This window comes from Heterodontus francisci, chromosome 1 (assembly GCF_036365525.1).
Source record: "Heterodontus francisci isolate sHetFra1 chromosome 1, sHetFra1.hap1, whole genome shotgun sequence".
Taxonomy (NCBI): Eukaryota; Metazoa; Chordata; class Chondrichthyes; order Heterodontiformes; family Heterodontidae; genus Heterodontus; species Heterodontus francisci.
Window position 1 is genome coordinate 123,239,711 of NC_090371.1, and position 14,317 is coordinate 123,254,027.

A 14,317-nucleotide genomic window follows, 5' to 3' on the forward strand; every position below is an offset into this window, starting at 1 on the left:
CTTCCAAACCCGCACCCTCTACCACTTAGAAGGACAAGGGCAGCAGACACAAGGGAACACCACCACTTGCAAGTTCCCCTCCAAGTCACACACCGACTTGGAACTATATCGCCGTTCCTTCACTGTCACTGGATCAAAATCCTGGAACTCCCTCCCTAACAGCACTGTGGGTGTACCCACACCGGATGGACTACAGCAGTTCAAGAGGCAGCTCACCATCGCCTTCTCAAGGGCAATTAGGGATTGGCGACAAATGCTGGCCTTGCCAGCAACACCCACATCCCATGAAACAAATAAAAAAAATCCTCCTGGGACCATAAAAATAACCTGGCCCGTAGCCACTTGGGACTGAATACTCTGGGTGGCTCCTCTTTATAGCCACCCTGGACTATTCTTAGACCTTAATCCAGCAAGCTGCACTAGGACTCCTGCTTGGCACCCTGCAGCTCACCTGCCAGATTTATTTGAGGCCAGGACTCGGAATTGAAGGGGCCTCTTCAGCACTGGGATGGGCAGCCAACCAGCACGTTCCACCAGTCAGTCACCCAACAGTCAAAATAGACCCCAATATAGATTATATTCTTCGGTCTATGTGTGAATGTTTAAATGCTCAATACCATTTGCAAAATGAACTGTAACAATGGGGGAAGTTTTGCTCTGTGAATTAAATTTTTTTTGTACACAAGGCACACAGAGAACAGCTTTGCCTCCCCCCACTCTGAATGTTATTGCACAGTCACAATTCATTGCCTGTCACAGATTTCAGGCATTGTGGAGGTGACATTATTATGGAGGAATCTTACTCATGGCGCACTGATCAGAAGTGGGTAAGTATAACATTAATTTTACAGCAAGAGTGCAGGAAAGATGGTACAAGCCCAATAAATAAATTCATCTGAATTTATTGAAATAGAGATTCTGAGTTTAGACAATGTGTATTTGATGTAACATAAAGAAATTTTTTTTAAAAAGGTCTTTAAAACTTTATGTAATTTCATCATAATAAAATGTTTGAGACTTTAACCTACATACAGTCCAGCATTCACAATTCAATCCCTTTGAAATCATTTGTTTTTTTTTTAATTTTAAAATATAATTTTTCTTTAGACATTCAAAAGTGCAACATGTAACGTGCCTGTGGAATACATCACAGTCAAAAATATAAACATAGGCAGTGATACAGCTAGACATAAATGTATGGCAGTAACTCAGATGACTACACTGAAGTACATATATATATATACAGAAATGATGTATAACATCATTATATATTTCCAATGTCTCTTGTCACTTAGTAAGACCATTGGATAAAAGTTTAACCACATTTTAACATTCAAGCCACTCAAAGATAAAGTCATGTTTCCTGGGTAATGCTACATCAGTTTGTTCTGCTGCATTAACTTGATCATTTAAGGTATTGTCTGAAATCCCTCTTTAAATGGAAACATTGAACAATCTAGACTGCAAAATTACATTTCATTTTCTTTACAATTTATCTTACATTTTATAAAAAAAACTTTCATAGGTATTCCAATTGTCACCTAATGTATGTTATTTGTTTTTATTTTAATACTGGATATGGAGGAAAATGTTTTTTGATTTCTAACATTGGTCTGAAAATTGAGCAATGGGTCACTGAAGTCAAGATATGTGCCTTGACAACTGGAAGCAGTTGGAAAAGTAGTTTGTGGTCAGTTTCCCTTGTAATTATTCTTTAATGCCACAGTTAGTACAGGAAGTATAATGTGCTATGGAATGTATATTATATTGCAGTAGGTTAATACCTCAGCAGATAGAATACATCAGCCCCACCTACTGGATCTGTTGTATATTGCATAACAAGTTTCATCCTGGACATCAGAATGCAAGAAAACACAAAAATAAAAAGTTCAGAAACAATGATGTCTTACTGACAGTCTTTGGAACTGGGAAGACTTATTATGCACTTTGTTCAATCACAAATAGATGTGCATGTATAGTGTCTCACCAAATTAGGAGCAAGCCAAATAACTAATGAGGCACTCTCAAAGTGGAGTCTACCAATCTTCAAGCCTACCCCAGTGACAATATTTATATGAAGACATTCATGAGGGAAAATGTAATGATTAGTTTGAATTTAAAATCAACAGATTAGAAAGTGGTTATGTAAATGATTGATTTGAGTTGACAAATATTTTCTCAGAAGGGTTCAAACTAATGAACAGCTCTAGAAGTTTCCATGGTATCTACATACACTTATTTGATGTATACAGAAAATCAGAAAACTTAATCCAGATCCTGGATGGATTATAAAGGCCTTCGCTTACAGTTCACAAACTAAAACTCAATGATTCTTGTTATACCTTGAATCTGCTGTTTGTAAATGTCAGGAATATAGACTAGTTATCAACATTAGTCAATGTATACTGTCCTTAAATGAGCTACCATCAAATTATCCAATGCACTAGTCATTACAAGAAAACCATTCAATAATACATCTGTCACTCCCTGATTTTATATTTAATCAGACAGTACAAGGTCCACCACGAATACACTGTAAAGATTTTAATTCCATATTTTGGGATATGTGTCATTTCTCCAGCTCCTGTCTCTGGATTGTTTATAGGTCCCTTCTCCTACTCCAGTGTGATATCACATCACTACCTCAATCAACATGTTACAGTGCCTGGAAACCAATCGACTTTCTGTACATCAGACGGTATGACTGCATTTACAACATTCACATATGGAATTCTGGGCTTTGTGGCATCCTCGTTCAAATTATAGAATCATTGCAGACAAGGAATCTCTTGAAGATGTTTGACTCTTTCAGTGTTGGTACCATTTGTTGACACTTAAAGCAAAGAGTTCTGTTGCCTGATTTGTCCATCGGCTCCTGACTCAAAGAGGCAACTTTGCTTTTCCTTTCAGCTCGCTTGAAAGCGAATCTTCTTCATCAACAATCCTCTTCACTATTCCTGACGTACCTTTGTCACAATCCTACCAGGTCACGTACAGCTGGTCGACCCACATCAATTTTTCAAACTTGGTAAATCCTTCATTATCCTATAGCAGATGCATTAACAAACAGGTCAAATTAGACTTTGGATCAATCCACTGGCCTGGTGATTACAGTCGATTCCAAAGTCGTAACTTTTAAATGTAGGTTGCAATAGGTCTGTTCCACATTTGTAGTGTTTTATGTATCACTGGTTTGTCTGAATTTGCATAAACAATTGAAACAGTTAAGTGTAGAATCTTGCAATGATGCAGTGTGTTCTGTACATGTAGTAACTTCCAAAAATTGTGCTTTGCAAACGAAACGTCATAATTCATCATGAGTAGGAAGTAAACACTGAAGAGAACACGTGTTAGGTGATGATGTGCACTGGCGTTTGAACACAGTGACAAACAACTTATTTTAACCCACCTGGGGAGCAATGTAGTCATTGTCTTTCTACTGCTACAGCGATAATAACATGATACAACAACAGGTACACAGCATACATTCGCAGTAATGGTTATCATTATCTATGTAAAAAGCAATCTGCTAAAGTAATAAATGTAGTCAATTATCTGAATAAAGGAACCATCTTCCATGTAGCAAAGGGCCTTTGAAACACACAACTAACTTTGTATGGCCTTATGTTTAGTCCTTGGGAATGGCAGTGTGTACACACACTAAAAAACACACTATAGAGAGTACCATAATAGAAAAATAATGCACTGAAATATGCTCATGATATGTACTACAATAGGAATCATTTTGTTTTCCCTGGATCTCTCTCCAAGTTGGGCCCTGTTATAATTTCTGCCTCAAAGTTCTTTCCTTGGCGATGCCTCAAAAAGTGGTTATAGAGAAAGTCATGTCTGTAATAGGATGAAGTTTAATTTCCCACAATAAATGCAGCTGCTTACAGGAAGCTGTCTTCTGCCAGGTCTGAGTGATCAATTGCTACATCATCCATTATTTCCATGTCTTCTATGGTTTCATCCTCGCGCTTTATAAAAGTCGAGCTGCTGGAACCTGTCTCTATCGCACTTTCTTCGGATGTCTGGGAACTGCAAAGGAAAAGGAATGTCAAAATAAAAGACAAGCGAGAGTAATATATGAAAACATCCAGCTGGTGCTGGTACCCTGTGCTGAGCCATGGACTGGCATGATGTGGTCAATGTGTGAGAGATAGTGAGCTCTCAATCATCTGGCTGCAACAAAAAATAATGAAAGTCTTCTTGGCATTATCCATTAGCAACAGATAACAACATGATATTTGAAGAGGATAGGAAACAGATTGCTTCCTGCCCTTTAAACCAGGAATGATGCATCATATCCTAAAGGAAAGGGGAAAGGAAATTTAAAAATTTGGGAAAACATATATTTAAATTCCATAAATATTTGTTGAGTTCAGCTCAAAATTTATTTTTCTGAACGATCAAATAGAACTAGATTATGAACTTTCCTCTGATACCTTTGGTAACTAAGATTCTTTCCTTTACATTCCAGACTGTTCCCAGTAATTTTTTTGTGTGTGAGAACAAAGTGAATACCTATCAGATACAGAAACAATAGCATTGCTGAACATTTAAGCAATGCAGTACTTTAGGCTAGAATTAACCCACAAGCAGCACTTCTGCACTGGGCCTTACATGAATTGAAAACTGCTAGTTTGGAGATGTGCTCTTATACTGCCACAGTGGATGAACATGTATTACAACTGCTGTTTCATTCCCCCTACAATGGGCTGAATTTTATGCCGCCCCAGCGGGTTGGATGGTGGCGTGGGGGCGGATGGGGGCGGCATATAATTGAGCAGGAGGCCTTCCCACCCCGCTGCTGCCTCCAGCCAATTTTACAGCAGTCGGGCTGGGGTGGGGGGGGGGGTGGGGAAACGGCCACTTATGGCCCTCACCTGCCTCCATGGGTATTTTACCCGTGGCAAGCGGGCACACTGGGAATGTGAATGGCCGCCCAGCGATAGCTGCCAGCCTTTCCGTGCGCCGGGGGGGTGCCATGGCAGTCGGGTACTGGGTGCCCGATTGAGAGCCACCCCCGCTTCCTGACCCACCCCCGGGACCCAAGACACCCTCCTTCCCCCCAAATGACCACCCTTGCCTTGCCGGGGTGTGCCAGATTCCCTCGGCGAGGCATCGACAACCTACCTTGGATCCCGGCTCCACGGCATCCTCTTCGGTCAGCTGGGTTGCAGTCCGCTCCCGGTGGCACTGCTGGGACTAATTGGGGCTGATTGGCCGGCAGCTCACTGAGGCGGGACCTCCTCCCTCAGGCATGTGAAAGTCCAGCCTTGGGACAATTAAAGCCTGGGGACCCGTAAAATGCGGGTCGGATCCCCAGGCTAGGCGGAAGCGGGTTCGCCACCGACTTTTACTTCGGTGGCAAAGTCCCGTCCGCCTATGGTAAAATCCAGCCCAATGTCTCACCTTTAACAAAGCATCACTACAACTAGTTAACAGACATTATTACTGGAACACCAGGAAGCATCTCTCTGACTTTCTCTGCAATCGGGCGGGGGGGGGGGGGTGCAGGGGATATTAGTAGTTTTCCTTATTTTCCTTCCTGCATCTGCCTGCAGAAACAGGGGTCGGCCATTCAGCTACTCAAGCCTGCTCCACTATTCCATTAGATGGTGGCTGATCTGTATCTCAACTCTATTTAGCTGTCTTTTTTCCATATCACTTATTCCTTAACCTAGCAAAAATTTATTTATCTCATAATTGAAAGCACCAATATCCCAAGATTTTAAGTTTCCTTTTCCCCCTTCCTTTAAGATGACATGCATCATTCCCTGATCACAGCTTTTTTGAGAGAATTCCAGATTTTCACTACTCCTTATGTGAAGAAGTGTTTCCTGATCTCACTCCTAAACTGGCCTGGCTCTAATTTTAAGTTTATGCCCCATTCTTCTTGCTTCCACCACCAGAAGAAATAGTAGTTTCTCTGTATCTGTCATATCAAATTATATATCATTTTAAAGACCTCAATTAGATCACCCCCAATCGTCTAAAAGCAAGGAAATACAAGTTAGGTTTATGTAACCTGTCCTTGTAATTTAACCCACTATCATTCTGGTGAATCTGCATTGTAGCCCCTCCAAGGCCAATATGTCTTTGCTGAAATGTAGTGCCCAAAACTGAATGCAATAGTCCAGATGTGGTCTGACTAAGGCTGTATATAATTGAAGCATCACTTCCTCACTTTTCCATTCCAACCCTCTTGAGATAAAGGCCAACATTCCCATTTGCCTTTTTGATTTTTTTTTTTTAAGACCTGTGCACTAGCTTTCAACAATTTGTGTACAAGAACATCTAAATCCCTTTGCTCTATATTTATTATTTTATTCAATCTCGGGATATGGGCATCGCTAGCAAGGCCAGCATTTATTGCCCATCCATATATAAATATATATTCCACCACTGCACATTCCAATTTGGAAAATATTGTCATTATGGCAGACTCATTCTGAAGACGTTCTTAATACTAACAACATACACACATTAATTTTCTGGGTGTTGTTCTGCTCCAAGCTGTGTTATGGGAACTGATTAAAAGTTTAGTTGCAATGCATGATAGAATGGTCCAACTGACAGACTTGTCCAATTTACAGTGAAACAAATGAATTTTTTCAGCCATGCTAGAACATGTTTCATCTCAAGGTACATGTTACTATACCTGTACCTGTGCCGGTTTCTTGAAGAGCCAGGTTCATTGTCTGTGACCGGGTCAATATCAGGCAGTGGGATGATATATCCACTGTCAGCACTTAGCCTCTGCTCATCAAATCCACTCTCCCGATCTTTCTTTTTATCTTCATTGGTGTAGGTAACTCCAATGTAAGAATCACTGGATTCCGCACGCATGCGAGCAACAGCGGGATGATCACTCTTCAGAAAGTCATCGTTCATCTGTTTGTAGCTCTGTTCAGTTAGAAAAAAATAATTAAAGGGCTTGTAAACAAAGTTTATGTCTGCATAATATGAGCTTCTGCACCATGGGATTATTGACAACAATGATAAATAGGGCGCACTGAGTCCCTAGCAACGAGCAATGTCTAGATTTGGCCTACTTGATGCCTATCAAATGCCTGGTCAGATCATTTATAACTGTCAGGTAGCATTCCACCCATTAAGGACGTACTGTCATAAACAGACCTTTTCACAATCAACTGGATGGTTCAAAATGGTAGCAATTGCCTGAATCCTTAAGGCACAAAGTATTAGACGATATAGCCCAATGAGTGGTAGTTATGAGGTCAGCTCATGGATGAAATAGTTTCTATGACTGTTGCAAATCACTGAATTATTCTCTGTGCATCAAATAAAATGTGACACTACCAAATAAGCATTGGCTGCAGCACAGAGACTGTGAAAGTAGAACAAGGAGACACAAGTTCAAACTAGTAAAAGGTAAAATTAGGCCAGATAGCAAGATGTTCTTTTTCACATAAAATGTGGTCAACACATGGAATGGACTTCAACGTAGAATAATGGAGGCAAAAGCCTTGAAACCATTTAAGAAATAGTTCAATATAGTAATGGGGGCTTTATGATCTTTCTGGATGGATGAGCCAAGATGGGGTGAATGGCCCTCCTCATTTGTATCTATCTTGTGATCTAGTAAGGACTATTTCATTTTAGGAAGGCAATAGCCAAGGTTCTTTCCTCAATGATCACGATGGCTACTAGTAACTAAAACTTTGGTATTGTACAACAAGCAACAGAATGTACCTTCCTGTAGTTCTCTGGTAACAAACGGCCAACAATTTCAGCCAGATGTGTAAAAGAAGGCCTCTTCTCGGGCTCACTATTCCAACACTTCACCATCAGGTCATAGCTACATTGGGAGGATTGAAACAGGAAACACAAATTTAACTTTAAAATTCAAGGCAGTTATTATTTCATGTTAATGTTTTTAAAACAAACAGCATGGCAGCTGGAAACATACACATCTGAAGAAGCATGTTCTGGTTTAGTCATTCTGTAACCACTCTTTATCTTGTTGTAAAAGTTGGAGTCCACCATCATTCCTGGATATGGTGTGCCACCTACAACAGACAAGATAATCCAGTTAGAAATAATGAGAGATGAGCTTATCTTACCTGCACAGCACTAGCACAGCAATTCATATATGACACTAAAAACATAAAAGTGACTGCTACAATCCTTTCAACAGTTCCCATGGATCATGCAGAAAACTGGTCTTAATCAATTAAGTTAAAGCTGAATTTACTGTTTCCTCGAGGGGTCACTTATGAACTAAAAATACAGAATTACTGAAGTTAGAAAAGTTTAATATCAAAATAATAGAAATTCATATTTGAATATAGTGAACATTAGACTGGGTGGGTCATTTTGCGGCCGGCGCAGACACGGTGGACCAAGTGGCCTCTTTCTGTGCTGTAAACTTTCTATGATTCTATGATTAACACCCTAGCTATTTAACACAGCCGAAAACTATTTCTAATTAAATCACAAAATCTTTCACAAAGTATCCTGAAGTGATTTCTTCAGTCTTTTAATTTGTGAGCAGTCCATTAGCAATGGTAACAACAGAGTTTAGTAGAGTAAGAGTAAGACCTAGCTATATTGATCAGACCATTAGCAGGAGATGTAGAGTGATGGAAAGGTGCTTCCTTAACAAAAAGGGAGGCGTCGATTCCTGGGATGGGTCAGCTGCTGAAGCTAGCAATAACTGATCCCTAGAAACCAGATGTCCCAGGTTCAAATCATGGTCTATGTTGAGTTACTTGTTCTCAGTCATGCCAGTGGTAGAGGTACTACAATTGCACTCAGTGACCATGGGCTAGGAAGCAGCAAGGCAGCCAAGGATTCTTGGGCCTTATCGCTATCCACTGACTCTTGTTGGAAGATGTGGATATTAGGTGGCCAATAGATCAGGTTCCACTGTGATCTCTCTCACTCAGTATTTAACTATCCTTACTCTGAAAAACATGGATTATACATTGAATACGATTCCATCAAAAAGCTGTTTATATAAAGTAAATCTTTGTTAAGATGTAAGGAAATAAACATCATTTACATAGTTTGCACCTACCTAAGGAGAATATTTCCCACAGAAGAATGCCATAAGACCAGACATCACTTAATGAAGTGTACAAGTTGTCAAATATGCTTTCAGGAGCCATCCATTTCACTGGTAGGAAAGTCTGAAAATATAGATTGAAAAGATCCAAGTTGACTTTAAAAGTGATAATATAATCATTGAAAGGGGTTATTGTTAAGATAATATAGAATGGTTATAAGAGGGGAATAAACAATAGTTTAGAACCTAAGATTAAGACTTAACAATGGAAGTGTAAGAAGTTATACTGCAGCAGTTGCATGGGATGCCTAGCTCAGTGCAGCCTTTGCTCTTGCAGTCACTACAATAGCACAATAATAGAGATTTTACAACGGCTGATCTAAGACACGAGCATGCTCGAACAATCCTAAAGCTAGACCAGCCATTGTTGTTTACTCTTTTTTTCTTTTCTGATTGCAGAATTCTTTTTGAAAGCATTTTCAGATCTGAGATGACTTGTCTGATACTCACGCTGCCTTTGGAAACATAGTTGGAGTCATGCATAATGTCTCGTGCCAGACCAAAGTCGCAGATCTTGACAATCTTTCCTTGTGCTAAGAGAACATTACGAGCTGCCAGATCACGATGTACACACTGTGTGAAAACAAAGAACCAAAAATGTCAATTTTACTACACTATAAAGCCAAATCATGTGAGATTCCCCTGTCAAAGTAAAATGAGAGTATTTGTGGATCTGCATTGATAGTTCTTCTTGTAAAATAATCCACACGTACATTTTTAGAAGCCAGAAACTCCATTCCTTGTGCAACTTGGAAAGTGAAGCTAATTAGATCCATAAAAGCGAGGCCCTCTGAGATGTCATCTGAGAGAGGGTTCCAGGTGTCAGTCATCTCTGCAGAATAAATGGTAAATGTTAGCCGTAGGACATGATCAATAGCTTGCATTTACTTGCATCATAATGGTCAATAAACAATCTGAGTGAGAGATTTAATGTAAAAAAGCAAGAAAGGGGAACTGGATGATGCAGTGAGTTAGACGCTGGCTTTTCACTTCTTGGACCTGGCAGTAAGTGAAATGAGTTTGGGCAGACTCCATTCAGTTACTAATGGGTATGTGCTTGCAACATGATGCAGCACTTAATTCAGCACTAATAGGAGGAAAACTGTCAAAACAATTGTGTGAAAGTTCTATCATGAGAACATCATTTGCAAGTAATGCAGTGATGTATTTCAAGGTGATTTATTTCATTACATCTTGTATTTATAAACAAAAATGGAAACAATATGTGAAGCATTTTCCATGCAGCCTATGCCTCTTTAAATTCTTAGAAATTGCATTACCTTGCATAAAGAAACATTATTCAAATAGCCAGTAGCCCAACTATGCCCCTGCCTCAGCTTAACTGCTGCTGAAACTCTTATCCATACCATTGTTACCTCTAGATTTGACTATTCCAATGCACTCCTGGCTGGCCTCTCATCTGACAGGCTCCACAAACTTAAGTTCATTTAAAACTCTGCTGTCCATATCCTAACTTGTACCAAATCCCATCCCCCATCACCCCTGTGTTCACTAATCTATATTGGCTCCCAGTCAAGCAACATCTCAATTTTAAAATTCTCATCCTTGTTTTCAAATCCTTCCATGACATTGCCCCTCCCCTATCTCTGTAGCTCCTCCAGCCCTAAACCCTCTGAGATATCTGCATTTCTCCAATTCTGGCATTTCATGTAACACCAATTTTAAACAAATAAAAGCAAAATACTGCGGATGCTGGAAATCTGAAATAAAAACAGAAAGTGTTGGAAATACACAGCAGGTCTGGCAGCATCTGTGGAGAAAGAAGCAGAGTTAACGTTTCAGGTCAGTGACCTTTCATCAGAACTGGCAAAGGTTAGAAATGGAATAGGTTTTAAACGAGTAAAGTAGGGGTGGGGGGAAAGAGAACAAAAGAGAACAAAATAGGACAGAGGGCTGGAGAGATTAACTGAAAAGGAGGTCATGGGGCAAAGGCAAAGAAAATGTGCTAATGATGTGGTGAAAGACAAAGTACTAGTGCAGAGGGAGTGCTAATGACAGAATAATGAGCAGCCCTAGCCAAAAGCACAAACATGAAAAAACCAGGAGGCAGGCACATGGTAAAATAACAAAAAAAAATGGAACAAAACAAAATAAAATTAAAATTAAAAAGGGCCTGTCATGCTCTGAAATTATTGAACTCAATGTTCAGTCCGGCAGGCTGTAGTGTGCCTAATCGGAAAATGAGGTGCTATTCCTTGAGATTGCTTTGATGTTCACTGGAACACTGCAGCAGGCCCTGGGCAGAGATGTGAGCATGAGAGCAGGGGGTTGTGTTGAAATGGCAGATGACAGGATGCTCGGGGTCATGTTTTCGGACTGAGCGGAGGTGTTCCGCAAAGCAGTCACCCAATCAGTGTTTGGTCTCCCCAATGTAGAGCAGACTACATTGTGAGTAGTGAATACAGTATACTACATTGAAAGAAGTACAAGTAAATCGCTGCTTCACCTGAAAGGAATGTTTGGGGCCTTGGATAGTGAGGAGAGAGGAGGTAAAAGAGCAGATATTACACCTGCTGTGATTGCATGGGAAGGTGCCGTGGGAAGGGTTGTTGTGGGTAAAATGTTGGAAAAGGTTATAACAGACAGGATTTATAATCATCTTGAAAAGAATAAGTTCATTTGCGATAGTCAGCATGGTTTTGTGAAAGGTAGGTCGTGCCTCACAAACCTTATTGAGTTTTTCGAGAAGGTGACCAAACAGGTGGATGAGGGTAAAGCCGTGGATGTGGTGTATATGGTTTTCAGTAAGGCGTTTGATAAGGTTCCCCACGGTAGGCTATTGCAGAAAATACGGAAGTATGGGGTTGAAGGTGATTTAGAGCTTTGGATCAGAAATTGGCTAGCTGAAAGAAGACAGAGGGTGGTGGTTGATGGCAAATGTTCATCCTGGAGTTTAGTTACTAGTGGTGTACCGCAAGGTTCTGTTTTGGGGCCACTGCTGTTTGTCATTTTTATAAACGACCTGGATGAGGGTGTAGAAGGGTGGGTTAGTAAATTTGCGGATGACACGAAGGTCGGTGGAGTTGTGGATAGTGTCGAAGGGTGTTGTAGGGTACAGAGGGACATAGATAGGCTGCAGAGCTGGGCTGAGAGATGGCAAATGGAGTTTAATGCGGAGAAGTGTGAGGTGATTCACTTTGGAAGGAGTAACAGCAATGCAGAGTACTGGGCTAATGGGAAGATTCTTGGTAGTGTAGATGAGCAGAGAGATCTTGGTATCCAGGTACATAAATCCCTGAAAGTTGCTACCCAGGTTAATAGGGCTGTTAAGAAGGCATATGGTGTGTTAGCCTTTATTAGTAGGGGGATCGAGTTTCGGAGCCACGAGGTCATGATGCAGCTGTACAAAACTCTGGTGAGGCCGCACCTTGAGTATTGCGTGCAGTTCTGGTCACCGCATTATAGGAAGGATGTGGAAGCTTTGGAAAGGGTGCAGAGGAGATTTACTAGGATGTTGCCTGGTATGGAAGGAAGGTCTTACGAGGAAAGGCTGAGGGACTTGGGGTTGTTTTCGTTAGAGAGAAGGAGGAGGAGAGGTGACTTAATAGAGACATACAAGATAATCAGAGGGTTAGATAGGGTGGATAGTGAGAGTCTTTTTCCTCGGATGAGGATGGCAAACACGAGGGGACATAGCTTTAAGTTGAGGGGTGAAAGATATAGGACAGATGTCAGAGGTAGTTTCTTTACGCAGAGAGTAGTAGGGGCGTGGAACGCCCTGCCTGCAACAGTAGTAGACTCGCCAACTTTAAGGGCATTTAAGTGGTCATTGGATAGACATATGGATGTAAATGGAATAGTGTAGGTCAGATGATCGGCGCAACATCGAGGGCCGAAGGGCCTGTACTGCGCTGTAATATTCTAATTCTAAAAAAAAAAGGGGACGAGGTGTCGGGGGTAATGGAGGAGTAGACCAGGGTGTTGCGGAGGAAACAAGCCCTTCGGAATGCTGACAGGGGAGGGGAGGGGAGGGGAAGATGCATTTGGTGGTGGTATCATGCTGGAGGTGGCGGACATGGCGCAGGATGATCCTTTGGATTGTAGGCTGGCGAGGTGTAAATTGAGAACAAGGGGAACCCTCTCGCCATTCTAGGAGGGAGGGGAAGGGGTGAAAGAAGAAGTGTGGGAAATGGGTTGGACACTGTTGAGGGCCCTGTCAACCACAGTAATCACTCCACCATTGGCAGCTGTGCCTCAGTTGCTGAGACCCTAAGCACTGGAATTCCCTCCCTAAACATCTCTGCCTCTCTATCTCTCTTTCCTCCTTTAAGGCACTCCTTAAAAGCTAGCTGTTGACCAAGCTTTTGGTCCTCTGTCCTAATATCTCCTATGTGGTTCAGTGTCAAATTCTATTAATAATGCTCCTGTGAAGCAGCTTGGGAGTTTTGGTTTGTTAAAGGTGCTATCTAAATGCAAATTGTTGTTGTAGAGAATTTAAGACAATTGCACAAGTGAGGTTCAGAAGATTCAGCTGCAGCAAAATATCACCTCACTATATTTTGAGAGGGGCTAAACTTCTACAAAATGATCAGTACTGATTCAGAAGTCATTACCAATCCAATGTGTTATTGGGCTCTACTCTTCTTCTTCAGTTGGATGTGCTCTGCAAGTCTACCATGCTTTGAGTATCATTGAATAAAATAGCACAGAATAGCTGGTTCTTACCTGTCAAGGACTTATTTTTCTGTAATGGTGGGTGGTCATACATGTACTGCTGTATGTCGGTGTATTTGGAGCCACCTTTCCTTTCCAACATTGGCACATACTGGGTGCTTTCAGCCTGTTTCATGTCCATGTAGTCCCCATTGTTCTCAAAGGACAAGATCACATAACTACAGAAACAAGAGCATAGCATTAATCTTCAGCACACAAGCAACTTTCCTAATCACTGAACCTTGTTCTAGAAATTGCACTGTAATCATTAGGCGTTTTGTATTCACATCACTACAGGATCTTTTCCTCCATATATTTGGATCATGGTCCTTGTTGTAATAGCTGCAATTTTGGAGGTGAAATTGGTCTTCACCAGTAGCTTAAAATACAATCAAAGCGCATTGGCTAAAAAGAAAATTGACCATGTATACAACAGGCTGTCACTTCACTATGAGCACATTTCATGCTACTGGCAAAGATCATTCTTACCATCTATATGTCTGTTGTACTCTTCATTCAATTTTAAAAAGAAGCATTCATTTAGCA

The 14,317-nt window shown here is 40.9% G+C and overlaps 1 protein-coding gene across 8 annotated transcripts in view; it reads right to left on the reverse strand.

The window, feature by feature from the left end:
• Positions 1-922: 922 nt before the first annotated feature.
• Positions 923-14,317, reverse strand: part of pdgfra (platelet-derived growth factor receptor, alpha polypeptide) — a 68,370-nt gene continuing 54,975 nt past the window's right edge. For 6 of the 8 annotated variants that reach the window (XM_068035287.1, XM_068035261.1, XM_068035242.1 and 3 more), the window contains 9 exons: positions 13,784-13,950; positions 9,811-9,929; positions 9,548-9,670; positions 9,050-9,161; positions 7,940-8,039; positions 7,723-7,828; positions 6,668-6,912; positions 3,898-4,041; positions 923-3,045 (listed from right to left, as the gene is read on the reverse strand). In XM_068035287.1, the coding sequence (XP_067891388.1) occupies positions 3,012-3,045; positions 3,898-4,041; positions 6,668-6,912; positions 7,723-7,828; positions 7,940-8,039; positions 9,050-9,161; positions 9,548-9,670; positions 9,811-9,929; positions 13,784-13,950 (1,150 nt within the window). In that variant the 3' untranslated portion in view covers positions 923-3,011. Of the gene's footprint in view, positions 4,042-6,667; positions 6,913-7,722; positions 7,829-7,939; positions 8,040-9,049; positions 9,162-9,547; positions 9,671-9,810; positions 9,930-13,783; positions 13,951-14,317 lie in introns of all 8 variants that reach the window. The other 2 variants (XM_068035270.1, XM_068035295.1) reach the window with 2 other exon arrangements.